General features: G+C 44.9%; 1 protein-coding gene across 1 annotated transcript in view; it reads left to right on the top strand.

The window, feature by feature from the left end:
- The first annotated feature begins 2718 nt into the window (after positions 1 to 2718).
- LOC106540773 (opioid-binding protein/cell adhesion molecule homolog) overlaps positions 2719 to 25470 on the top strand; it is a 795044-nt gene continuing 772292 nt past the window's right edge. Inside the window, exon 1 of the mRNA XM_087706377.1 lies at positions 2719 to 2796. Coding sequence (XP_087562503.1) covers positions 2736 to 2796 — 61 coding nt within the window. The 5' untranslated portion in view covers positions 2719 to 2735. The remainder of the gene's footprint in view (positions 2797 to 25470) is intronic.

Here is a 25470-nt window from a genome sequence, read left to right as displayed (position 1 = left end):
AAATAATCTATAAGCACAAGCATTTTGTCTTAACTTAGTATCTCGGGGGGGGGGGGAAGGAAATTTAGTACTGTTCTGACCCCCTCCTCCGTCCAGTAAATATTCTTCTTCTTTCTTCTTCTTCTTCTTCTTCTTCTTCTTCTTCTTCTTCTTCTTCTTCTTCTTCTTCTTCTTCTTCTTTCTTCTTCTTCTTCTTCTTCTTCTTCTTCTTCTTCTTCTTCTCCTTCTCCTCCTTCTCCTTCTCCTTCTCCTTCTCCTTCTCCTTCTCCTTCTTCTTCTTCTCCTCCTCCTCCTTCTTCCACCTGCCCTCCTCCCCTCCTCCTGCTCCTTCTCATTCTTCCTCCTCCTCCTCCTCTTCTTCTCTTCCTCGTCCTTCCACCTCCTCTCCTCTTTCCTTCTCCTTCTCCTCCTTCTTCTCTTCCTTCTTCTTTCCTTCCTTTCTTCCCAAGGCATTCTCTTGGGCAGTCAGTGGCTGTCTTTGTAGAGCATGGTAAGCCCAAAAGATGTTTCAAACAACATATAGACCTTGGTTACTGAAGTGATCCATATTCTGGATGCACACGCTACATTGGATCCCAAGGTGGCTTTGGTTTATCCAATGCATTACTTCTCACCAACATTAAGAATAACCGGATTTATGCACATTATGCAAAACAGGGAATCATTAATTATGAATAAAGTTGCATAAAAAAAGCTAATGCATTTGGATTATTTTCTTGTACTTTGGGTTCTCAAAAGCCGGTCCATTTTGGTTCACTCAGCAGTCATGGTATAATCTGTTACTTAGCTTAATTTGGAAGATTTGGCAAAATCCAGTCCCGTGTTTTTAACTATCCATTCATTCCATTTTCATCACCAGATTTATCTGGATGCCGTGGAGTTTTCCTGGCAGAAAGGAACAGAGAACACAAAGGAAACAAACGGTGCTGCTGGTGTGATGAAACAGGCCTGGCTTGGGATCACAATGAATCACCTGGAATGCAATCAATATTATCTCCTCCAATGCAGTTTTAAGTTCTAGGTTTCTGTTTACAGAAAGATGGAGGGAAAAAAGGGGGTCTGGATGAAGGTGTGGAAAGCAGCCTGGCATTGCTGTTGGATCTCCATGTTCCTTCGAAAAGGATGCATGCATTTCTCTGTGGGTAGAACCTCTGTGCATCTTTTTTTCTCTCCCAGAGAGCCTACCCACTCCTGCATGGCTCCATCATGCAAAAAAAAAGTAATTGTGATTATGTTGTTGGGGGCACAATGAAAAGCCTGACCAATAAACAGGGAACTGGCACAGAGCCTGCAGCCAAACATGCCTGGCAGTGTCTCTGCCACTTCCAACAAGTTGCATTCTTCTGTGATATCTATCTGGAGCCAACATCTCCAATCCTTTCTCCATCTGTTTGAATGTGTGTGTATGAGAGAAGAGAGACAGAGAGGGAGAGGGAGGAAGAGAGGGAGAGGGAGACAGAGATAGAGACAGAGATAGAGAGAAAGAGAGAGGGGGGGACAAAACAAGCTAAATCAACCAACCAATGCATAGCCCCTGTTCCTTCCTTCCTTCCTTCCTTCCTTCCTTCCTTCCTTCCTTCCTTCCTTCCTTCCTTCTTTCCTCCCTCCTTTCCTCCCTTCCTTCTCTCCTCTCTCCTTCCTTTCCTCCATCCCTTCCTCCTTCCTTCTTTCCCTCCCTCCTCTTCCTTCCTTCCTTCCTTCCTTTCTTCTTTCCTCCCTCCTTCCCTCCCTTCCCTCTCTCCTCTCTCCTTCCTTTCCTCCTCCTTCCTTCTTTTTCTACCTCTACCTTCCTTCCCTCCATCCCTTCCTCCTTCCTTCTTTCCCTCCCTCCCCTTCCTTCCTTCTTTCCTCCCTCCTTCCCTCCCTTCCCTCTCTCCTCTCTCCTTCCTTTCCTCCCTCCTTCCTTCTTTTTCTACCTCTACCTTCCTTCCCTCCATCCCTTCCTCCTTCCTTCTTTCCCTCCCTCCCTCCCTCCCTCCCCCTTCCTTCCTTCCTTCCTTCCTTCCTACCTACCTACCTACCTACCTACCTACCTACCTACCTCCCTTCCCTCCATCCCCATTCCTTCCTCCCTCCCCTCCCTCCCTCTCCCCTTTCCTTCCCCCTCCTTCCCTATTTTCCTCCCTTCTTTCCCTCCCTCCCTTCCTCCCTCCCTCCCTTCTCCCTCCCTATTTTCCTTCCTTCCTTCCTGGTCTTCTTTACCCACCATCTCTTCCACTTCTGTCACTTCTTTGAGAAGCTCTGTTTGGAGGGGTAAGTGGTGGTGGTGGGGGGCAGATTTTGGCAAGGGAGAGCAGAGCACAGAGAGGCCATCAAAGGAGCAGTTGGCTGCCTTGAGTTGAACTTTCCGTGGTGTCCAAAAAACCTTCCAACAACTCGGGTGTCACTCAGGAGGTTGGAACCAATGAATGCCTAGTAGGAGGTCTACTCAGCTTCCTTTGCACCAGCCTGGTGATGCCCGGCTAAGGTTTCTCCAGCTAGTCTGTTCTGTGCAGGGTGGAAAGAGAGGGAGAGGGGAAAGAGAGAGAGAGAGGAGGGGGGGAGGAAAAAGCGGAGACATTGCCTGTCCCCCCATCCCTCTCTTTCGCTCCTTCTAGCTCCCGAACTCGCTCGCGCTCCCTCCCTCTGAAAACCTTGGATTTAAACCTACTCAGAATTCAGCACGGAGGAAAGCAGCCAGCCCGGCAGCTCCAGACAACTGCAGCTCGGCACCCCCCACCCCCCCTTCCCCAAAGATGTATCAGCCTGTCTGCTGGATCGTCTTCACGGCCACCACTGCCCTGCTCTTCCTTCCAGGTATGTCACGCAGAGTGGGGGGAGCCTCCACCCGTGGACCTCTCCAGGGGATGGGCAAACACCCCCCCCCCACCAAAAACCTGATGCCAGCCAGGAGTGATGCGAAAGGAAACGCTTTAGGCTGTGCGGAGGGTCTGGACGTGAGGCTCTCTCTCGCTCAGATGTGTGCGTGATGACAACTAAATTGGGGAGAGGGGGGTGGTGGAGGAAGGCATCACCCGCGAGAGATGGCCAGTTCTGGTGCCTGGCAATGGTTTTAGAGACAGCTGCTTTCTGCAGAGGTTCTGTTTTGAGGAGCCGGTGGTGATGAGGGTCCACCACCCTTGGTGGCTTTGGACAGCCTCAGCTGCTCCTAGGTAGCCCCGAGGAAGAGAAGATGCTCCCTCTTGGATTTATGCTTTCCAGTCACACGCTGGGTGTGTGGATGTGCAAAGAGAGGATTTGGGGTGGGGGTGGGGAGTCCCTCCCCATCCCACCTCTGCTCTCTCTCTCCCCCCCTTCTTCTCCCTCCTGTTTCAACACCGTTTTTCCTAGCCTGTTTTCTCTTAAGTTCAGACCTCCCCCATCCCTCTTCCATATTCCCTTCTCTTGCACCCCAATAGTAAAGAATGCCTCCTCGAGGGATGTCCAAACATTTGGCTTTTTGATGCAGTGATGACAGCAGAAGGGGTGTGCAGTCCACCCGTCTCCAAACTAGTCCAAGAATGGATGGACAAAGGGTTTGAAACCCGTCTGGAATTCAGAGGCTGCAATCTCCAAAATCCAGACTCAGGGTGCTTTGAGTTTTCCTTGCCCTTAAAGAGAAGTCCTCCTTCCTTTTTGCTGCAAAGTGGGCTCTGAATCGCTATATTGTTAACTCGTCTCCAACTGGCCGTCTTTAAGAGTTACCACAGACAGGCAGGCAGTGTGCGGAGCTGAATGCACCCCGGTACATCTGTCCCGGTATCAAAATGAGTGGGTGGGTGGACTGGAGTGGGGAGGGGGAGCGGTGGTTGTGAGCCAAAAGGTCAAACCGAAGGAAGGATTTGCATTTGTTTTGGGGTTTTTTTTGCTAAGAGCTTGGCGGTGGGTTTGAAGGGATGCCTGTCCAGGACTTTGGAACTGATATATAGATCTTGCATAGACCTTTCCCCTGTTTTCTTTGCCTTAGCAATAGGAAACTCAATATCTGTTGCGTTTTGGAGACAGGAGCATAGACATCTGTCTCAATGTCATATGGCTTCTCAGAGGCCAAAGTGGGCACCAGTGTTTGTGGCCCTTGAAGCAACGTGTGACATGGAGTTTGGACCGTAGGCAAGGGGACACCTGCGGGTGATATGGTTTCCCACGCGAGTGTGTAAAAAGGAGGAGAGGACGGATTGATGTAAAAGCAGATTAGAGCAAAATGAAATTTTTTTTAAAAAGAGGAACTTTTTCTGTAGGTTGAGATCCCACAGGCAGGAAGATTTCAGGAAGGGGAAAAAATAAAAAACCAAGAGTGGAACAGGCATATATTTTCTATTCTAAGTCATCCTGTCTACTATTGGAGAAAATTGTTGCTCAGCACTTAAGTGCCAAGGGAGAGAGGATGGGAAAATACACAACTTTGTTGGGTGTCAGGGGCTCCTCCAATTTTTCAACTGGCTAAACAGCTCAACTCTTGCAGGATAGAATATTGTTTATAACATATTCCCCTCTTGAAGTCTTGATCGCAAGCTGTTTTCCTAAGCCAGGGTGACCTTTTTAAACAACAACAACAACAACAACAACAACAACAACAACCACACAAACAGTCCTGTAAGGTTTAGGTTGTGAAAGTAAATGAAATTCGGTGACCATCCAAGTGCAGATGAGAACTCTGTCTTAGGAGAATCTTCCCCACCCGCCCCAATTTTAAGCCACGATTATTTAGAAGGGGGGGTTTGTTCTCTCTGGGTGAAGAAAATGCAATTTGCTGTTTTTAGGATCCTGGGAAAGAATACAAAAATAAATGAATTGGTTGAGACTCGCTCTTTCAGTTCTGTTTTCTGCCCAGGCTTACATATAATTTCATGGATTACCTACGTGTGGTTATGCACCTTGGAGTCTGGGGTTCAACTCGTTTTAGTTAGCATGTTGGCCAAGAATGAAAAGAAGTTTCACCTGGCATTTGCTGTTTAAAATTGTTTAAAATCTCTGATTTGGAAACCTGCTGGTTTAAATCTTGTTTCAGCCATGGATTCAGCTGCATCTCTTCCCTCTATAAAGGGAAGGTGATATTAAATTAGTAGTCTACTCTGCAGGGCTGTTAGTCAGGATCACTGTATTACTGATACCCTTGGAATAGATGCCAATGGAGCATTCTTGTCAATGTAAACCTCTAATATGAAACTGATTTATTAGGGGAGTGGAGTTATTACAAGAGCTAACTCTTACTTAGGGCCAATTTAGAAGAGTGTACTATCCAGAGGGACGTGGTGACTCAGTGGCTAAGATGCTGTGTTTGTCAATCAGAAAGGTCGGCAGTGCAGCAGTTCGAATCCCTAGCACCGCAAGTGAGCTCCCGTTACTTGTCCCAGCTTTTGCCAACCTAGCAGTTCGAAAGCACGTAAAAATGCAAGTAGAAAAATAGGAACCACCTCTGGTGGGAAGGTAACAGCGTTCTGTGTGCCTTCGGTGTTTAGTCATGCCAGCAACATGACCACGGAGAATGTCTTCGGACAGCGCTGGCTCTTCGGCTTTGAAACGGAGATGAGCACTGCCCCCTAGAGTCAGGAACGACTAGCACATATGTGCGAGGGGAGCCTTTACCTTATTATCCGGAGAACCTGTCCTGAGTCACTTCTTCTGCCCCCTGGTGCCATCTAGGTGCAATAAATGTATATTCCCTAAATTCACATATTGTGTTGAGACTGCAGGTCTCAATATGTTCAGTAGGAAAGTGCTAGATTGGAGAAAAAAGACTTCTTTGAGTTGTGAAATTCCCGTAGGGTATCCAGTCATCGATCTTTCCTTTTTTCTTAAGTCACACGATCTGGACGATCGGTGGAGGGGAATGAAATAAAAAAGCAAATAGATGTGTTTTTTTTAATTTTTAAAAAAAGAATGAAGGGAATGTGACATTTCAGATAGAAAATTCCATCACAAAATGATTGTTAACCTTAACGGCATTCTTTGTGGTTTTCCTTCCCCTTATCATTCCTTGGTTATTAATTACCTTTCTTCACTGTTTGGGGGATATTTTTAACTCCCCTCTTTCTTTCAAAAGAACCTCATCTTTTTTTCTCTTTTAGATTCATCCGAATCTAAAAACCTGAAAGGTTAATGTAATAACGAAATCTTTGATCACAGAAAGCATCTTACACTGCAGGTTTGGGAAGGCGGAGGGGATTCTGTCGTGAGAAAATCGGAGGTTAAACCTTGAGGAATCGTTCCATGAAAGGGATGGCTATAGCCAAGAGATTTTTCCAGACAAAATCTGTCTGGTGGCAGGAGAGGGAAGGAAGCATGTGGGAAGAACAGCAAGGCTTTGAGAACAAGGCAGAAATCTGAACGGCTGAGAATTAATCCTTATAATTCCCAGGAAATGACTTTTGTGCAACTACTGCTCTTGTTTTATCCCTCCGGTCCTGTATGTTTGCGAGATAAACCCTGTCAAGACAGGGATGTTGTTGTCAAGTTCTTCTATTTGGAAAAGATGAGATGGTTGGTTGAGGATATGAGATGACAACATCTGCAGCAATCTGGCTGTCAATGGTGAAATTGCTTCAAGGAACATAGATATACCTAGTGATACATTTTGGTGAATTCTGACTTCCATATTTATAGACTGAAGAAGTTGCTGTGATGTACAACGACTTCAGATCTCCTCCAAATATGACATCCTGCACCAAGGAAGTCCTACCAAGTGGGACACTCAGGGAAGAGGTGGGTTCCTACCAGTTCGCACCAGTTCAGTAGAACCGGTTCGTCAAATCTACCCGAACCGGTTAGAAGAGGTTCCACCAGTGGACCCGGAAAGCAGGCCACACCTACAGAAGAGGTTCCAAAATTTTTTGAAACCCACCACTGAACACACACACACTCACACACTCACACACACACACAGACTCACACAGAGAGAGAAAGAGAAAGAAAGGAAGAAAGAAATAAAGAAAAAAAGAAAGAAAAAGTGAGAGAGATGAAAGGAAAAAGGAAAAAGGGACAGAGACACAAAAGGAAGGAGAGAGAGAGAGAGAGAGAGAGAGAGAGAGAGAGAGAGAGAACACATGGCCAGCAAGCCACTCCCACCAGGTCACATGGCAAGCAAGCCACTCCCACAAAGGAGGCCACACCCACAGAGTAGGTTCAAAAATTTTTTGAAACCCACCACTGACTCAGGGTAATATAAAACGAGGACCAACCTTGAGTAGCTTCATGGTTTCCTTTGCCAATATTGGTTACCTGGTTCTCCTTGGCTGAAGACACCAAGGTTTATGCTGGAGAACTTGAGCCAGCAAGCCACGTACCGTGCAATGTATTTAAAATCCTCTAATGCATATTTGTGATGGAATGTGCAGATGGAATTAGGTTTATTGTTTTACTCCTATTTCTCAGCCATCCATTTCATGGTTCCAGAACAATGAAGAGTTCAAGCAGAATTAATGGATGGTGGATATTATTTAGGGACATGTTATCTATGGTCACGTCTGGCACAAAAGACCAAGTGGACACATGAAGGTCCAATTAAACTGATTTATTGCTGCAAGAATCTTCTCAACTAACAATTAGCACCAGCTTGGGGTTAGATAAGGGTCAATGAAATTCAAGGGAGATTGGATTCAATTTGCTTGTGGCTAGATAGGGATTCTACGCTGATCCCTCTTTTAATTCCAGGTTCTGCTACTCCTTCTCCTCCCTGACATACTTCCTCAAAGCAATCTCTATCCCACTCCATCCCTACTCAAAATAAGAATCAATTCAGTTGGGTCTAATTTGGGTTGTGTTGTTGATCTGGCACTCTTCTGTACAACCATGTGATGCTCAGACAGATGTCAGGAGATGATTTTTTCTCTTGCCAAGTTGATTCCTCCTACTTCCCCTGTAAGGTCTACCTTTGACAATGCTTGCTTTGTTTTGTTTCATGAGTCATCTCGAGATAAATAATCACCTTTCAGCTTTGTATCTCTTTCTTTCTTTCTTTGTATCCTCTTTCCTAGGCCCCTGGGTGGGGCCCGACTAGTAACCAATGCCAAATCCGGCGAAACAGCTGGTCGCTGTGATACAATTGTATAATAATAATAATAATAATAATAATAATAATAATAATAATAATAACAACAACAACAACAGCAGCAGCAGCAGCAGCAGCAGCAGCAGCATGATGTTGTGCTACACAGATGCACAGCATTGGAGTTAACATAGGCACAAGTAACAGCAGAGTAAAGTGCAGTGGTGGGATTCAAATAATTTAACAACTGGTTCTCTGCCCTAATGACCAGCTGGGTAGGTGGGGCTTGGTGGTCATGTGACTGGGTGGGCGTGGCCAACTCAACATCATTCAGCTTCGCCTTAGCTGTTGCAATGTGATAAGGGTTAACCGCAGAGGCAGTTTCTGTAAGCAGGGCAATAAAGATGAGGCTAGAAACAACACCAGAATGTTTCCTTCCTTCCTGCCTTCCTTACAGGATTAGCCTTGCAAAGTGGGGGCGGAGGGAGGAGATTTCTTCCAACAACCGGTTCTCCGAACTGCTTAGAAAGTTAACAATTGGTTCTCCCAAATAGGTGCGAACTGGCTGAATCCCACCATTGGTAAAGAGATCCTGACTCAAAGGAGCTTGCAAAGTAAATTCTGATGGGACAGAGATAGAAAAAGATCGTATGCCAGGTCCCAGATCTTCCTATAGATCTTGGGTGTTGAACCACAGCTCTTTTTCAAATGCCAGTCTGACATTCAGCAAATTTTGAAGAGCCGAGGTGGCGCAGTGGTTAAATGCAGCACTGCAGGCTACTTCAGCTGACTGCAGTTCTGCAGTTCGGCTGTTCAAATCTCACCGGCTCAGGGTTGGCTCAGCCTTCCATCCTTCCGAGGTGGGTAAAATGAGGACCCGGATTGTTGTTGGGGGCAATATGCTGACTCTGTAAACCGCTTAGAGAGGGCTGAAAGCCCTGTGAAGTGGTATATAAGTCTAACTGCTATTGCTAAAATCATATAGGAGCGTATTTATTAGAATATACCACTATTGCTGTAGAAGTAAAGGGCTGGGATTAGATATATTGTTCCCTCCCTCAAGTTATAGAGAAAAAGCTTCCAGGTACAAATCAAACAAAGAGCAACAAAGCATCCTTTGGGGAGAAAAGATTCTGCCAGCCCATTTGGCATGCTCTTTTACTTTATTTTTATAATTGATTGATCGGTGTTATTTTTATGCCACCACCATCAGCAACAGATTCCCAGCTGTACAGATAAATCCAGGGAAAAGTGCCACAAAATTACAAAAAAATGATGCCAGCGAAAGGTGGAGAGATGCTAATAACCAGCTTGTCGAATACTACGACCATGGAAGACCGTGGTTAGAGTGGAGAGAATAGTCTTTATTTGTAGTGAGATGGCTTTTCTATAGGAAAAAAAAACTGTCTCGTAATTGTGCAGTTTTCCCTCTTCAAAGAACTACTCAAACAAGACCTGGAAATGACTTTATTAAGTGGCAATTGTTCAGAATAGTTTGTAAGTAATCTTCTAGGAGGTGCAGCTGTTCAGTGATATCCTCGAAGAAGTCTGTCGAGATTCTTAATCAACCAGGTCAAGGTTGGCCCGGAGGTGCTTTTTTCCGGAGGAAACGGGATTTTCTTGTTTTTTTCTTTTGAAGATGTTTCGCTTCTCATCCAAGAAGCTTCTTCAGCTCTAACTCGATGTGGGGAATGGAAAGATTTATACTCCTTGCAGACAGCTGGTCACTTGCATCTAGAGGTGGGTTCCTACCAGTTTGCACCTATTTGGTAGAACCGGTTCGTCAAATCTACCGAACCGGTTAGAAGAGGTTCCACCAGTGGACCCGGAAAGCAGGCCACACCTACAGAAGAGGTTCCAAAAATTTTTGAAACCCACCACTGCCACACACACATACACACATACACACACATAAACACACACACACACAAAGACAGACAGACAGACAGACTGACACAGAGAGAGAGAGAAAGAGAAAGAAAGGAAGAAAGAAAGAAAGAAGAAAGAAAAAGAGTGAGTGAGAGAGAGATGAAAGAAAAAAAGAAAAAATGGACAGAGACAAAAGGAAGGAAAGAGAGAGAGAGAGAGAGAGAGGGAGAGAGAGAGAGAGAGAGAAAGAAAACACATGGCTGGCAAGCCACTCCCACCAGGTCACATGGCCGGCAAGCCACTCCCACAAAGGAGGCCACACCCACAGAGTACGTTCCAAAAAATTTTGAAACCCACCACTGCTTGCATCCTTTTAGAGGGTCGCTGAACAGTGGTGGGCTTCACATTTCGTTACCTCCGTTTCACCATGCGATACCCTTCTGGGATTCGAACCTGGGTAGACCAGGTTGCCCTGATAGATCAGTCTCACCAGAAAAACAATCTTCCCCCTGGTTCAGTCAACAAAATGAGGAGAGCCTGTGGCCTAGAGGTTTATATATGCGCCTAACATGCAAGAGGCCCAGGATCGAATCCCAGAAGGGTATGGCTAGCTGATGAGAGCTAAACGGCTCAAAATAGCTATACTAGTTTCCCTCTATTTTTTTGTCAGTAAATTTAAATTTAACACAAAATAGTTTGTCGTGGAAGCAACTGCCTGCGAAGGCTCCTGGATTGGTGCTGACAGGCGAAAGCGGAAGCAATATCCATCCCATGGGTAGACCAGGTTGACCTGATAGACTGGTCTCACTGGAAAAAACACTCCCTCTCAGGTAGGATTCAAATAATTTAACCATCAGTTCTCTGCCCTAATGATTTCTTCCAGCAACCAGTTTGCCAAACTACTTAGAAACTTAACAACCGGTTCTCCCAAAGTGGTGCGAACTGGCTGAATCCCATCATTGCTCTCAGGCCTTAGTTTGGAGAACTGCTCCAGCAATGTTGAAGAAGTTCAAGAACCTGATGCCCAATTTCTTTTAGAGCTTGACCAGACAGGGCCGTTGACTTCACCTTCCAGAGAAAACAGGGATTTGTTTTAAGAGATATTATGAAACCGTCCATAGCAACTATTTTCACACATTGGGGCAACTTACAATTCTGATTGGACCAAGGCATGATCCTAGTCAGTGCTTCTCAGTCCCAAAATTTACGCTGGTGGTAATTCTTATCCCCAATAGTAAAAGGCAGGTTTGTGGCAGCTTTCTTGAGAAATGCTTTACACCTTACCAGCTGTCTCCCAGTAGCCCTCCCAGTGGGCCGCTGAATTTTAATAGTAATACATCTGAATTGGAATAGTCTTCATAATACCTCGTTGCTTGCTTGGCCAAGATGGATTTGATACTGACTCTGTATTTTCCATTTCCACACAATATATATTATTTATTCACTAGATTTATATTCTGTCTTTCCTCCAAGCTTTCAAGATGGCATATACGTAGTGTGAGGGTTGGAAATTCAGCCCTGTGTTTGATGAGGGGTGAATTGTGGTTTTCCTTGGCGTATACTCTATGATTAAGTAAAATAAACCGGTTCACCGACAAATGCACGCTCGACAAAAGCACGCCGACGAAACTATGGCGAGAAAACCGTGAGTTCTAAATCTCGCCAACGAATGAGCGCAGAAGGTGCTGACAACAGCGCACTGACAAAAGCACGCCTTCAACAAACAAGTAATAACTGTGAGTTCTAAATCAAACCCTAAACCTAACCCTAAACCTAACCCTGAACCTAACCCTTACCTTATCTGAAATCGCACTTTTGTGGGCGCGGTTTTGTCGGCGTGTTGTTGTAGGCAAGTGTATGATGTTACAGTTTTCTCGCCGCGCTTTTGTTGGTGCGCTTTTGTCGTGCACACATTTGTTGGGTCAACGAAACAAACCCGAGTTATATTCTAAAAAAACATATTTTTATTGTAAAATAAATAGCAAACAAACTTTCTGGCTAATAACTACATTCTGGTAAAGTTCCCAGCCTACCTCCTCATGGCAGGCAAAAGAGAAAAAGAAAGAGAAAGAAAGAAGGAACGGACATGTTCAGTAGGCTTACAGAGAAGAATCAGTCAACCGTATGTCTTAGAATATAAGCACAGCTGACAAAACAAAAAAAACATTGTGACACGTAGCACACTTGTTTTCTTTTCTTTTCTTTTCATTCATGACAACAGCTCTGTGAGGTAGATAGGAATGGTGTTCCAAGATTGGTCTGAAGTCACCCAGTTAACTTCTGACCTTGTAGTTGAGACTCCTTCTTCCTAATAACATACCTTCGCCTCTACATTACGGCGACTCTCTGACTAAGCTGTCGTAAAAGGGGAATTATGATCAACAGCCAAATGGGGGCTAATAGGAACCCCACACAATCACATCTGGAAATCACATCTGGGAGAAGAAAGGTCCCAGTGTAACTGAAGAATTAAATCAGCAGAACTGTTTGCTTTGCCAGACCAAAGCTCTTCCACTTGAGCAGAAGATACAGATGGGGGTATCCTTGGTGCTCTCTGAGTTTGGTTCTTTTCTTGCAGATGTTTCATTACCCAAAAGAGGTAACATTATCAGTGCTAGGTGGTGGAGGAGGAGGATGGGGGAAGGCAGAGGGGGAGAAAGGGGAGAAGAAGGTTGACTATGGGGTCCTTGGTGCTCCCCCAGCTTGATTGTTTTCTTGAAGATGTTTCATTACCCAAACTAGGTAACATCATCAGTACTAGGAGGAGGAGGAGGACATGGGGTCCTTGGTGCTCTCTGAGCTTGGTTGTTTTCTTGCAGATATTTCATTACTCAAACTAAATAACGTCATCTGTGCTAGGAGGAGGAGGAGGGGAGGAAGAGAAAGAGGAGGAGGAGGAGGAGGAGGAGGAGGAGGAGGAGGAGGAGGAGGAGGAGGACGACGACTGTGGGGTTCTTAGTGCTCCCTGAGCTTGGTTGTTTTCTTGCAGTTGTTTTATGACCCAAACTAGATAACGTCCCCAGTGCTAGTTAGTAGTGCAAACCTAGCCCTGATTATGTTATCCACTTTGAGTCATGAAACGTTTGCAAGAAAACAAGCAAGTTTAAAGAGCACCAAAGACTCCTCGTTTCAACCCTGAGCTACAAATATTCTCCTTGTATAGATACTGATGGAGTATACAGCCTCACATATTCTCTCAGGTGGCCATGGGGACTTTCATGGACTTGGCCCCTGTCTCCCATCCAAAGTTGGAGTGATCTGAGAAGACCTATCCCCCCCGCCCCAAGAGAGCTATCTTCCCCATCCCTTCCCATGCCCCTGGAGTTCTCGTGCCTTCTTCAGGCTGTTCCTTAAGAGCCGGAGAGAGCCTTGATTCTGAGTAGGCACATGAAAATATGTATCCCTTCCCATCTGTGAGCTTTTCTTGACTTAATAAGTATCTTTTCCAGCCTGCTATCTTCCAGATGTGATGAGACCGCAACTCCCAGCATTCCCAATCAGTATGGCCAACAACTGGGAGTTGTGGTCCCAACACATCTGGAAAGATGCTGTAGAACCTTGACTTTAGGTGATCATAACAGGTTTGATGATGCAGTGGGGATATAGAGGAGATCTCTGAAGTACCTAGGAAGACCCTAGTGATGGTACCTTTTATAAGTCAAATCCAAGTCCTGGGAGAATTCAGCTTATGCTGTTTCAAGAAGACTTCTGCTCCCTCTTCGTTGTTTGGGGACTTGTGAGCTCAGGAAACCGAAAAAAAACAAACACTCTCAGCTGTCACTGTCGCAGCGTTTTTTGATTGGCACCATGACAACTGTAGCCCACAACTTTGCTACAATGCTTCCCCCACCTCGCTGGGATTAATTAGTGGTTTGTGCCGCCACCCTTTGAAGATGCTAAGGAGGTTCTTCAACTCTTGATTTCTGTCTACGGATTTGCTATCGTTCTTCTGAGTTAGGGCAAGTCCCTTGGGTTCCATGGCTTGTCACCTTTCCCCTTAAGAAATGAATTGCTTCCCCATCCCTGGATAAAAATGCCTCCTTCTAGGCATCTTTTGATAAATGTTGTTTTCTCTTTCCACCGTGAAGAAATGCACCAGAACGGATATGCATAGAGTTCGATTGCATGTTTGGCCAATCATAGGATGGGAATGTTGCAGTGGTGGGTTTCAAAAATTGTTGGAACCTACTCTGTGGGTGTGGCCTCCTTTGTGGGAGTGGCTTGCCACCCATGGGACTGGATATGAAATTATGAATTAGTCCTTAGGTCGGTCCAAGTAGCTATTCAGAAACTCTGGCATTGAAGCATGCAAGTCTTAAAGCTGTCAAGTTACAAGATCCTTGCCAGTGGTGGGTTTCAAAAAAATTTGGAACCTCTTCTGTAGGTGTGGCCTGATTTCCGGGTCCACTGGTGGAACCTCTTCTAACCGGTTCGGTAAATTTGACGAACCGGTTCTACCAAATAGGTGCAAACTGGTAGGAACCCACCTCTGGAATGTTGGTAGCGTTAAGGAATGGGAACAAATGTCCTGGAAGTGTTCTGAGACAGCATAAATCACAGACTTAGTCCCCAAAACCACCTTTTATTTAGACGGCTGTGAATTATGGTCATTCCCAGCCCATAATGATTCACAAACAGTCTGTGAAGATTCCGACAGATGTCTGCTCGAGTTGCCACAGTCTTTCGGGGTAATGTTGATAAGCGCCCAGCTTTATCTCCCTTGAAATGCTGCCAGAGACCTAACTGCCAATTAGTTTTGCAAGGCCAAATGTAGCACAGAGTCAAACAGGACTTCTAAGAGCTTGAACTGACTACATGAACTAATTGCTTCCTGCAAAGGCTCATGTACATTTGCTCCTCTTTTATGTCTTATGGGAGGGGCAAACATTTCCAAGCCTTACTCCCGAGTTGCCCTTTTTGTCTTAATTCTTCTTGCTTTCTGGAAGCCCTGTGTATGCACACAGTGGGAACAGGCTCACACTGTTCTTCTGCCTCACTGATGTCAGACTCCGGAGACTCTGGAGGCAGCACAAAACCACCAGATGGCCCTGGCCCCCTCTCTGCCTCTGATGCAGAGCCCTCTGAGCTTTCCCCAGACTCCAGTACTGGCCCATGTTCCTCCCCAACCACCGCATTGTCCAACTCTACTGCCAGCTCTGCAGACCACAACAGGAAGGATGGATTTTCTGCTTCTACCAACTCATGAAACTATGGACAACCACAGATCTCTGTGTATCAGAGCTCAACAAACTAAATTAGAAAGACTGGGCCATGGAGATTGCCCATGCTTCTGGTTCTCCAACTGTGCTCGAGATCATCAGGTTCCTCTAACAGGACTCCTGTTAGGTCCAGCTGTTTTTCTTCATAAGAGACCTTTTTCTCCTGGGCTCACAAATAGGTATGACACCTATGGGAATCTTCTTTGCGGTTTATTGTATTTTCCCTTTCAGTTCTAGTGCATCTGTGATAATCCATCAGGTTTGGTTGAGAGGCTGACAAATCCACAGGGATAAGGTCAGATGAAAAGAGATGGGGCCACCATGAACCAAACTCATCACATTTTGTCCCCCACAAATTCTAGCAATGATACCCCAAAAGGACACATCTCATTACTGCTCTCCATCTCTACTTAATGATCTGAGCAACATGTAGACTTTCAGATGATGTTGGATTGCAGCTCTCATCACCCCTTATCAGGGATCACCATGACTAAGATTGATGATCAAAGAAGTCAATGAAGCTTAGAAGGTCATCTACTGACTCCACCTTGATGTCCATTTGTGTTGTCCTTGATGCTCTCTGAGCTTGGTTGTTTATTTCCAGAAGTTAGTGAGGAAAACCACTGGTGGCACAGTAGTTAGAATGCAGTATTGCAGGCAAACTCTGCCTACAGCCAGCAGTTCGATCCTGACTGGTTCAAGGTTGATTTAGCCTTTCATCCTTCCGAGGTTAGTAAAATGAGGTCCCAGATTGTTGAGGGCAGGATGCTGATTCTTAGGGCTGTAAAGCACTCTGAAGAGGTATGTAAGTCTAAGCACTATTACTATTGCTATTGAATAAATTCATTTCTTTCCTACATGCTTGGTTAATGATGGAGCTACCATCACTTAATAGCAGAGTACTGGTAACTCTTGCAGCCTTACAATAGTTAACTTGCCTTATTTGAAAACTTCTGGCTGGCCTCACATATTAGGCAAGTGAGCCCATTCACCGTGTTTATGAGTTTTTATATGATACAAATGTTCTGAGCAAGGTGATTAATAACTTATTATGGATCCTTCTCTCTCTCTCTCTCTCTCTCTCTCTCTCTCTCTCTCTCTCTCTCTCTCTCTCTCTCTCTCTCTCTCTCTCTCTCTCTCCATCATTACTTCTTATATAAAAAACATCTATAGCACATTGTAGAGGGACATAGTGGCTCAGTGGCTAAGACACTGAGCTTGTCAATCAGAAAGTTCAGGAGATCCAGTGGTTCGAATCCCTAGTGCCACATAAAAGAGTGAGCTCCCAGCTCCTGCCAACCTAGCAGTTTGAAAGCATATAAAAATGCAAGTAGAAAAATAGGGACCACCTTTGGTGGGAAGGTAACAGCGTTCCATGCCCTTCCGGCATTTAGTCAAGCCGGCCACATGACCACAGAGATGTCTTCGGACAACGTTTTGGCTTTGAAATGGAGATGAGCACCGCCCCCTAGAGTTGGGAACAACTAGCACGTATGTGCGAGAGGAACCTTTACCTTTATAGCACATTGAACTATTCATCCAGCTAGCACAATGTTATCTCTTTTCATTGACAGATGCTCTTCTGGGTTTTTCCTATCACCCGCTATATGCTCTTTAAAGGTAGATGTGCGCTTTAAATTGAAAATGGGGCCTTGCTGGATGCTATAGTAACCGTTTAAATAATAACATTGCTACATAAGGTATCTATGTTAATGTTAGGGTGAGAATTTCAACGTGAACTAACTCAGAGAAAGGCTAAACTCTGTAGCTGATGTACATACAGCTCTGATTCACCCCAGGGTGTATTTCTTCGTTTAGGGTAAAGGAGCAATGTGTCGTTAAATGAAAAGCCAATTCCACTTTAGCAACCTCGAGGGCACGTTTTGGAAAGCCATCACTGTCAAAGTTTTTTTTTTCTTACATTACTTTGGCAGTTAATAAGAGAAAGTTATATTCATCCCTACTCGTGTTCTATAGAGACTCCATTACTGTCATCCATTGCTGTGTATCAGGATATCACGGTGTCGGATGAGCTGCAAAATCCATGCATATGTACCTGTGAAGTCCTTAGTGGTCTCTGAGCTTGGTTGTTTTCTTGCACACATTTCATTACCCAACCAGGTAGCATTGTCAGTGCTAGAAGAGAGTGGCATTTGCTTTTATTCAGGAGACACGAGAGCAGGAGGCAGGACAGCAGTCTTCCAATATCTCAGGGGCTGCCACAAAGAATAGGGAGTCAAACTATTCTCAAAAGCACCTGAGGGCAGGACAAGAAGCAATGGGTGGAAACTCATCAAGGAGAGAAGCAACTTAGAACTAAGGAGAAATTTCCTGACAGTTAGAACAATTAATCAGTGGAACAACTTGCCTCCAGAAGTTGTGAATGCTCCAACACTGGAAGCTTTTAAGAAGATGTTGGATAACCATTTGTCTGGAGTGGTGTAGGGTTTCCTGCAGAGGTGGGTTCCTACCAGTTCGCACCTATTCGGTAGAACCAGTTCGTCAAATCTACCAAACCGGTTAGAAGAGGTTCCACCAGTGGACCCGGAAAGCAGATCACACCTATAGAAGAGGTTCCAAACTTTTTTGAAACCCACCACTGGTCCTTGGATACAATTATTCTACACTATCATGGTCCTATTTGTAAAACTCAGTGCCTCTGTGAAAGGTAAGGATGACTACTGCGTTTGTGGTGCAATCAGAACGTTGCGTGTGTTGAAGTTGTTTTAACGCAAACCAAAGATGCCTTTTAAAAAACAAGTTTACATCATATTCTTATGCATGCCAGTGCTGTGTGTGAGGTAATTTAAGGTGGTTCTGACAAGTGTTGTCGGCATCTTCATATCTGGTCACATGGGCGGCAAGCCACTCCCATCCGATCACATGGGTGGCAAGCCACTCCCACAAAGGAGGCCACACCCACAGAGTAGGTTCGAACAATTTTTGAAACCCACCACTGGTTTCCTGCCTAGGCAGGGGGTTGGACTAGAAGACCTCCAAGGTCCCTTCCAACTTTTCTATTCTATTCTATTCTATTCTATTCTAAAGCCCTTCCCCTCTAGTACTGATGATGCTACCCAGTGGGTCATAGAACGTCTGTAAGAAAACCACCAAGCTCAGAGAGCACCAAGGACCCCACATTCCAACATTGAGCTACAAAATTCTCTTCTATTTTTGGACCAGAGATAAGACAGACGACAAGGGTGTTTCCCTGCCTTTCTAAACATTTAGTGGACGTGAAGCCCACTTTCCTGTCAGTAGCACAGACATTCTTTGGCAACCTCTACTGCTGAAAAAAATGGACAGCCAAATCTTCCGTTAAACTCTTGCATATAAGCGTAGAAAAACTATTGTTGGCCCAATTGCTTTCTTATGGGAAACCTGGACTCCTATAAAAGTGACCTCAGCTTCTGAGTTTGTTTTCCACTGGGGGAGGGGGGTGCTGGGGGGGGGGTAGGAGGAAACTTTCCTGCACTTCAGGAAACTTGCATGAATTGACAACTTGCAGAAATAGACTGTGGGCTGAGCAAGCCACTTTAAATATTTAGGTGACTAATATAATTAATATGTCATGTTCATGGATATGGTAGGTGTCAGGGGGATGTTTAATTCATTCTGCTATATACTTAATGCTTTTATTGCAAAGTCTTTTATTCTCACATGTGAAAAAGAAGCTTTTGTTAGCTCATGGCGGAGTCCTGGTACCTTCAAATATACAAATATAAAGAAAAAAAAATTGGCATGAAGATTTCATTTTCGGTTGTTTGCTTACGTGCAATTCCATTGAGCCACAAAAAATGGGTTAGCAGATTGCATTGCTGAAAAGGAGAAAAATGGAATTTTAATATTCAACAAGACACTGGCATTTTTTTCCATTGTGTGTGTGTGTCTTTATGGATACAGTCATGACGTTTTCTTGGCTGCAATATGCTTGCCATTACTATCTTCTCGGATGGTTTTCTCTCCTGAGGTACCTGAGAGACCGCCTCCTGCTGATTACCTCCCATAGACCGATTAGATCTCACAGGTTAGGTCTTCTCTGGATTCCATCTGCCAGCCAATGTCGGCTGGCAACTCCCCGGGGGAGAGCCTTCTCTGTCGCAGCTCCAGCCCTCTGGAATGACCTCCCCGTGGAGATCTGGACCCTTACTACCCTCCCAGCCTTCCGCAAAGCCGTTAAGTCCTGGCTGCTCCAGCAGGCCAGGGGGGCTTTCGAAATATCCAGCCCCACGGAAACTGTGACTGTTGTGTATTTTAAAGTGTTGTTTTGTTTAATTATCCCCTTCCCTTGTTTATTGTAAGCCACCCGGAGTCCTTCGGGAGTGGGCGGCATACAAGATCAACAAACATCAACAAACATCAACATCCTAGTCCAGTTTACAGCTCTGGGGTAATTCCTGATAGCCTTCCTTCCAAGGATTACTCTAAGGATTATTCGGATTTGATGTTGATCAATCTTTTTGACATCAGCCAAGGTTAATCTATGCAGAAGGAACAGTGCAATTGATGTACTGGGGAACATCTGATGACCATGGTGGAATGAAAAGCTAGCTAGTACACTGGCTTTTTTCTAATTCCTCTCTGGACCTGGAGAAGACTTGAGATCACCCACAAATGCTCCTTGCAAGAAGGCTGCAAGTGTTCTCCAGTAGATTTAAAGCCCTGGGAAACGAGAGAAACCCACCTTACTTAAACCATGGTTGATGCCTTTCAAAAGACAACGGGTTGGCATATTCCTTTTCTAATCACTTTAAGAAATTTCTTGCTAGCTGCTTTTCAGCTATTAGATTAGAAACCATTGGATCGATGGGTTTACAGCACCAGGTGAGTTTCCTTCGGCATTTAGCAAAAGAGAAGTCTAACTACAAGTTTAAGGGCTTAACAAAGAATATTTTGAAATAAACAGTTGTGATTAGAACTTTGATTGTGAAAGTTACAAATGGAGCAGAGGTCCAGATGGATTTGAAATAACTTAGTTTTCTCCTTCTGGTGCTGATTCAGTTACAGTTCCCACTCTGGTTGATTAAATAAATGTTAAAAATAAATGTCATCTCTGCTTTCCATTTTGAATGGATTTTGACATTCCACTCTCTTCTTGGAACTCAGCAGCAACAAAAGCTAACACCAAATAAAATGTAGCTAGTCTCAAATAAGCACAATAAACACAAATCGTTTAGCAAAATACCTGAAGAAGAGATAGATTCCTGAAGGCTTGTACAAACAATAAGAGCTGCAATTTTAACATGAATTTACCGGTAAAATAAAAATAAGAGAAAGAAAAAGAAGAAGCCAGGTGAATAGGTGGAAAGAAGAGAACATAAAAGAAGGGAAATCTCTTGAGAGACCAAGAGAAAATGGTTACAAGAGCAGGAAAGGAAAGAAGGGATACATTAGTAGACGAAAGTGAAATGTATCAACATGGTTAATGGTATGTAAACTAACTAAGATGTGATGGGATTATATCAACATTATTAATTGTGGATAACTAATTAAGTTAAATACTTATTATATTAAAATTGAATTTGAGGATGCATGCCTCTTATAGTAAAATGGAATAACAGATGGAAAATGAAATTATAAATTTGGTTTAACTTTGAAGGGGCAAATAATGATAGTCTTAAGAAGAAATTAAGTTTCAGATGAAAAATATGGAATGAATGAATGTATGTATGTATGTATGTATGTGTATGTATATATATATTTATTTATTTATTTCCTGGGCAGTTTTCCTTGACAGGTTCCTAAATTGTAAGAAGATTTATAAAAGAATTCTCTATTAGGAATAATGGGGAATGGAAACAGCTACAAACATTTTGATTTTTTTTTTTATTTGCAAGTAAATCAACTGGATTGTATTCGCACCCTAATAAAAAGGATCTGCTGTGAATCTACACCTAGAAGAGAAATGAGTTGTAACCAACAATGACAAAAGGAGGCCAGGATGTTTCATTGTGAAAGCAAAATCACTGCTGCAAAGCTTAAAAAAAAATCTAAATGAAATATTTCTTATCAAGCAAGGAAATCAGGGTGGGCTGTGTTTGTAACCTCTGTGGCAGCTGAATACAGGCAGGGAGGCAGGCAGGCAGGCAGGGAGGGTGAGAGACGGAGAGACAGAGAGACAGAGGTACAGAGGGACACACACAGACATAAAGACACAGAGAGAGAGGGGGGAGGGAGGGAGAGAGAGAGAGGGAGGGAGGGGGGGAGGGAGGGAGGGAGGGAGGGAGGGAGGGAGAGAGAGAGAGAGAGAGAGAGAGAGAGAGAGAGAGAGAGAGAGAGAGAGAGAGAGAGAGAGAGAGAGAGAGAGAGAGAGAGAGAGAGAGAGAGAGAGAGAGAGAGAGAGAGAGATGTCTACTATAGCCTGAGCAAATTTCCTTTGGTTTGTACATGCATCTGCGTAGTATTTTTTTTGTGCCGAGAGATATAAAGAGAACGTTTCGGACGAGGTGTTCAAGAAAGCCGCTGGAGCAGAAACGAGGTGACTGGCAAAGCAGAAGAAGGGGGTTAGTTTCCACACACGCAGAAGACCGACACACAAACACACACACACACAACTGCCTTGAAACGTTCTCCCACTGTCCACTTGCCAGCCATTTCTCTCTCCTCCTCTGGCTGTTTACTTCGGCCTTTTGTTTCTCTTACTTGTTGCTATGCATGTAGCGTATGGCAAGAGCTCCAGTGAATATAGGCCAGCCTTTGATTGTACAACAGGCAAGGAGATGATTATAATATTTGACAGGAGGAAAAGGAAGGGAGGGAACGCTTCGCGCTTTCATATCTGCTTTGTCATAAATAAGAAACTTGCAAAGGGAGCTTTGCCCCCCCCACTCCACCCTCCGCCCCTGCTTTATGCAAAGGATTGTGTGGCTAACAAAAATTGGCTGGTTGGCTTAGGAGGAAACCTATGGTAGACTCATGGCTTGGTGGCTTGCCACCAGAGGTGGGTTGCTGCCGACATGAGTATGCTGCACGTGCAAATTCGGTGCACAGGTGCGCATTTGCACATAGATAGGTCTGTGCATGTGCAAAACTGTAAAAAAATGAAAAATAGTGACCCAGGACACCAAACCACTACTGGTTTGGCCGAACCAGGCCGAACCATTAGGAACCCACCACTGGTTGCCACAAAGAAGTCAAGCTATTGACAAAACACTTGAAGACAAGAGAGGAAGCAATGGAGGGAAAGAAATCGAAGGAGAAGAAGCAATCTGGAATTAGCAATAGCCCTTAGACTTATATACCGCTTCACAGTGCTTTTACAGCCCTCTCTAAGCAGTTTACAGGGTCACCATATTGGTCCCCAAATAAACTGGGTCCTCATTTTACCCAACTCGGAAGGATGGAAGGCTGAGTCAACCTTGAGCCGGTGAGATTTGAACAGCCGAACTGCAGAACTGCAGTCAGCTGAAGTAGCCTGCAGTGCTGCATTTAACCACTGCGCCACCTCGGCTCTTTTTAACCATTGTGAAGGAAAGGAAGGGAGGGAAGGAGGGAAATAGCCATAGCCCTTAGACTTACAGTTTATACCGCTTCTCAGTGCTTTACAGCCAGTGATGGGTTTCAAAAATTGTTCGAACCTACTCTGTGGGTGTGGCCTCATTTGTGGGAGTGGCTTGCTGCCCATGTGACTGGATGGGAGTGGCTTGACACCCATGTGACCGGATATGAAGAAGCCGACGACACTTGTCAGAACCACCTTAACTTACCTCACACACAGCACTGGCATGCATAAGAATATGAGGTAAACTTGTTTTTTAAAAGGCATCTTTGGTTTGCGTTAAAACAACTTCAACACATGCAACGTTCTGATTGCACCACAAACGCAGTAGTCATCCTTACCTTTCACAGAGGCACTGAGTTTTATAAATATGGGCATGATAGTGTAGAATAATCATATCCAAGGACCAGTGGTGGGTTTCAAAAAAGTTTGAAACCTCTTCTGTAGGTGTGGCCTGCTTTCCAGGTCCACTGGTGGGACCTCTTCTAACCGGTTCGGTAGATTTGATTAACCGGTTCTACCAAATAGGTGCGAACTGGTAGGAACCTACCTCTGTTTACAGCCCTCTCTAAGCGGTTTACAGAGTCAGCATATTTCCCCTAATAATCTGGGTCCACATTTTACCCACCTTGGAAGGATGGAAGGAGGGACCTCCGGACAGGGAATAACAATTAATCAGTGAAATGGCTGCCCTCTGGAAGTTGTGGGTGCTCCAATACTGGAGGTTTTTAAGAAGGGATTGGAATTTGTCTGAAATGGTATAGGACTTCCTCCCTGAGCAGTGGGTTGGACTAGAAGACCTCCAAGGTCCTTTCCAACTGTGTGATTCTTTTCCGTCCCATTGTCCTCTTTCCCCATTGTTTCTCACCAGCCCTCCCTCGCCCCTCCCGCTTTGCCTGTCTCTCTGTCTGTCTCTCTGTCCATCCGTCCGTCCATCTGTCAAGAATTTTGATTGAAAAGATGACAGTTGGTTCACCTGCAGAAGGACCAGAACGGATTTGGCGAAAAGAGGTGCTCAGATTTCGGGATCCAGGAGAATAAATGGAAAGCTAGCAAGTGGGACTCCCATAAATGTTGCACCCATGAGGGTTGCAATTGTGGTCTACTTGGAATAACACTATGAGGCTCATTTGGTAGAAATATGTGGGGAGCTGGGAAGGAATGTTGCTTTTTTAATGAAAGTTTTGCTGGAAGGAAGGTGCATGTTTTATTCAAGGGAGTTTTGTTCCTCTCTAGCAGAATGAGATGATCCAGCTCCATCTGTTTCCTCAGGCTTTAGTCCAAGGGCTCTGCAAGCACGGACGCCGGGAACGAAGCACAAGATGGGTTGTGTTTTGCCAGCAAGGCCCTCAAAACTCAAGCACATCCCTCGGCCTGGAGGTTTGCAGGCCTCCCTTTTTTACAATACGAAGGGATGGCCTTCCAGAAAACAATTCTCAATATTTTCATTCATATTTTCCTGGTTGGCTATGTTGGTGTTGTGGTTAAGGTGCTGGCCTAAAAACCAGGAGATGGTGAGTTCTAGTCCCACCTCAGGCATCAAAGCCCAGCTGGGTGATTTTCAGCTAATCACCAGGAGATGGGAGCTCTAGTCCCCCCTCAGGCATCGAAGCCCAGCTGGGTGACTTTGGGCTAATCACCAGGAGATGGGAGTTCTAGTCCCACCTCAGGCATGGCAGCCAACTGGGTGACTTTGGGCTATATCACCAGAAGATGGGAGCTCTAGTCCCACCTCAGGCATGGAAGCCAGCTGGGTGACTTTCGGTTAATCACCAGGAGATGGGAGTTCTAGTCCCACCTCAGGCATGGCAGCCAACTGGGAGACTTTGGGCTAATCACCAGGAGATGGGAGTTCTAGTCCCACCTCAGGCATGGAAGCTAGCGGTGTGACTTTGGTCTAATCACCAGGAGATTGGAGTTCTAATCCCACCTCAGGCATGGAAGCCAGCGGGGTGATTTTGAGCCAATCACCAGGAGATGGGAGTTCTAGTCCCACCTCAGGCATGGTAACTGGCTGAGTGACCTTGGGCCAGTCCCTTTCTCCCAGTCCAACCCACCTCAAAGGATTGTTGTTGTGGGTCAAAATGAGAGGAGAAAGGAACACTAGGTATGTTCGCTGCCTTTATAAAGTACTTGCCGCTGTATAAAAAATGACTAAAGCAAATACAACAAAAGAGATGATTGACAGAGAGGCCAAACCGAGGAAAGAGATCTATGGAAGAGGCCAAGAGAGAAGAAACTCTCGTGACTCCATCTCTGCTCACCCTCCAGACTCAGCAGCCGATTGCGACATCCAATTTAAGGAACTGAAAACAGATTTTAGGAAAACCCGAGCTTTCGCTTTGCGAACTGTGGGGATGGAGAGATGCTTAGAGATGGCTATTCAATTTCTGCGCCAGCCTTCCTGTGTAGTTGGGATAGTTCATCTTTATCAAGAAGCAATAAGTGGACAGCCTGATATATTTCAGTTTTAATAAGATGTTGCTCCTTGTGCACACATCTCATCGAGCAATTAGTGTCAAAGGCATCTCCGCGATGGAGAGGACACACGGGGCTGTTTGCGAAGTTGGAAAATTTATGGGAGATGAAAACTGGGGCTTCAATGGGGCTGGAGAAAGAGGGGGGGGTGTCATCAGGGTGAGACCTTAAAATGGAGATAGCTTCATGTTTATAAAAGGTATAGGTAAACCTCTTGTCATTAAAAGAAGAAACAAACCAATATTTTCAAGTTGAAAGAAAGCCGCTCTCCAAAAGGAAACTAGAGTTGGAAGAGATCTTGGAGGTCTTGAGAGTTGAGGTGGCACAGTGGTTAAATGCAGCACTGCAGGCTACTTCCGCTGACTGCAGTTCTGCAGTTCGGCTGTTCAAATCTCACTGGCTCAGGGTTGACTCAGCCTTCCATCCTTCCGAGGTGGGTAAAA

Source organism: Thamnophis sirtalis, unplaced genomic scaffold (assembly GCF_051295495.1).
Source record: "Thamnophis sirtalis isolate CommonGarterSnake01/CBP01778 unplaced genomic scaffold, rThaSir2_p1.2 scaffold_2, whole genome shotgun sequence".
Classification (NCBI taxonomy): Eukaryota; Metazoa; Chordata; class Lepidosauria; order Squamata; family Natricidae; genus Thamnophis; species Thamnophis sirtalis.
Note: the sequence above shows the minus strand (reverse complement) of the source record. Positions and strands in the feature narration are given on the sequence as shown.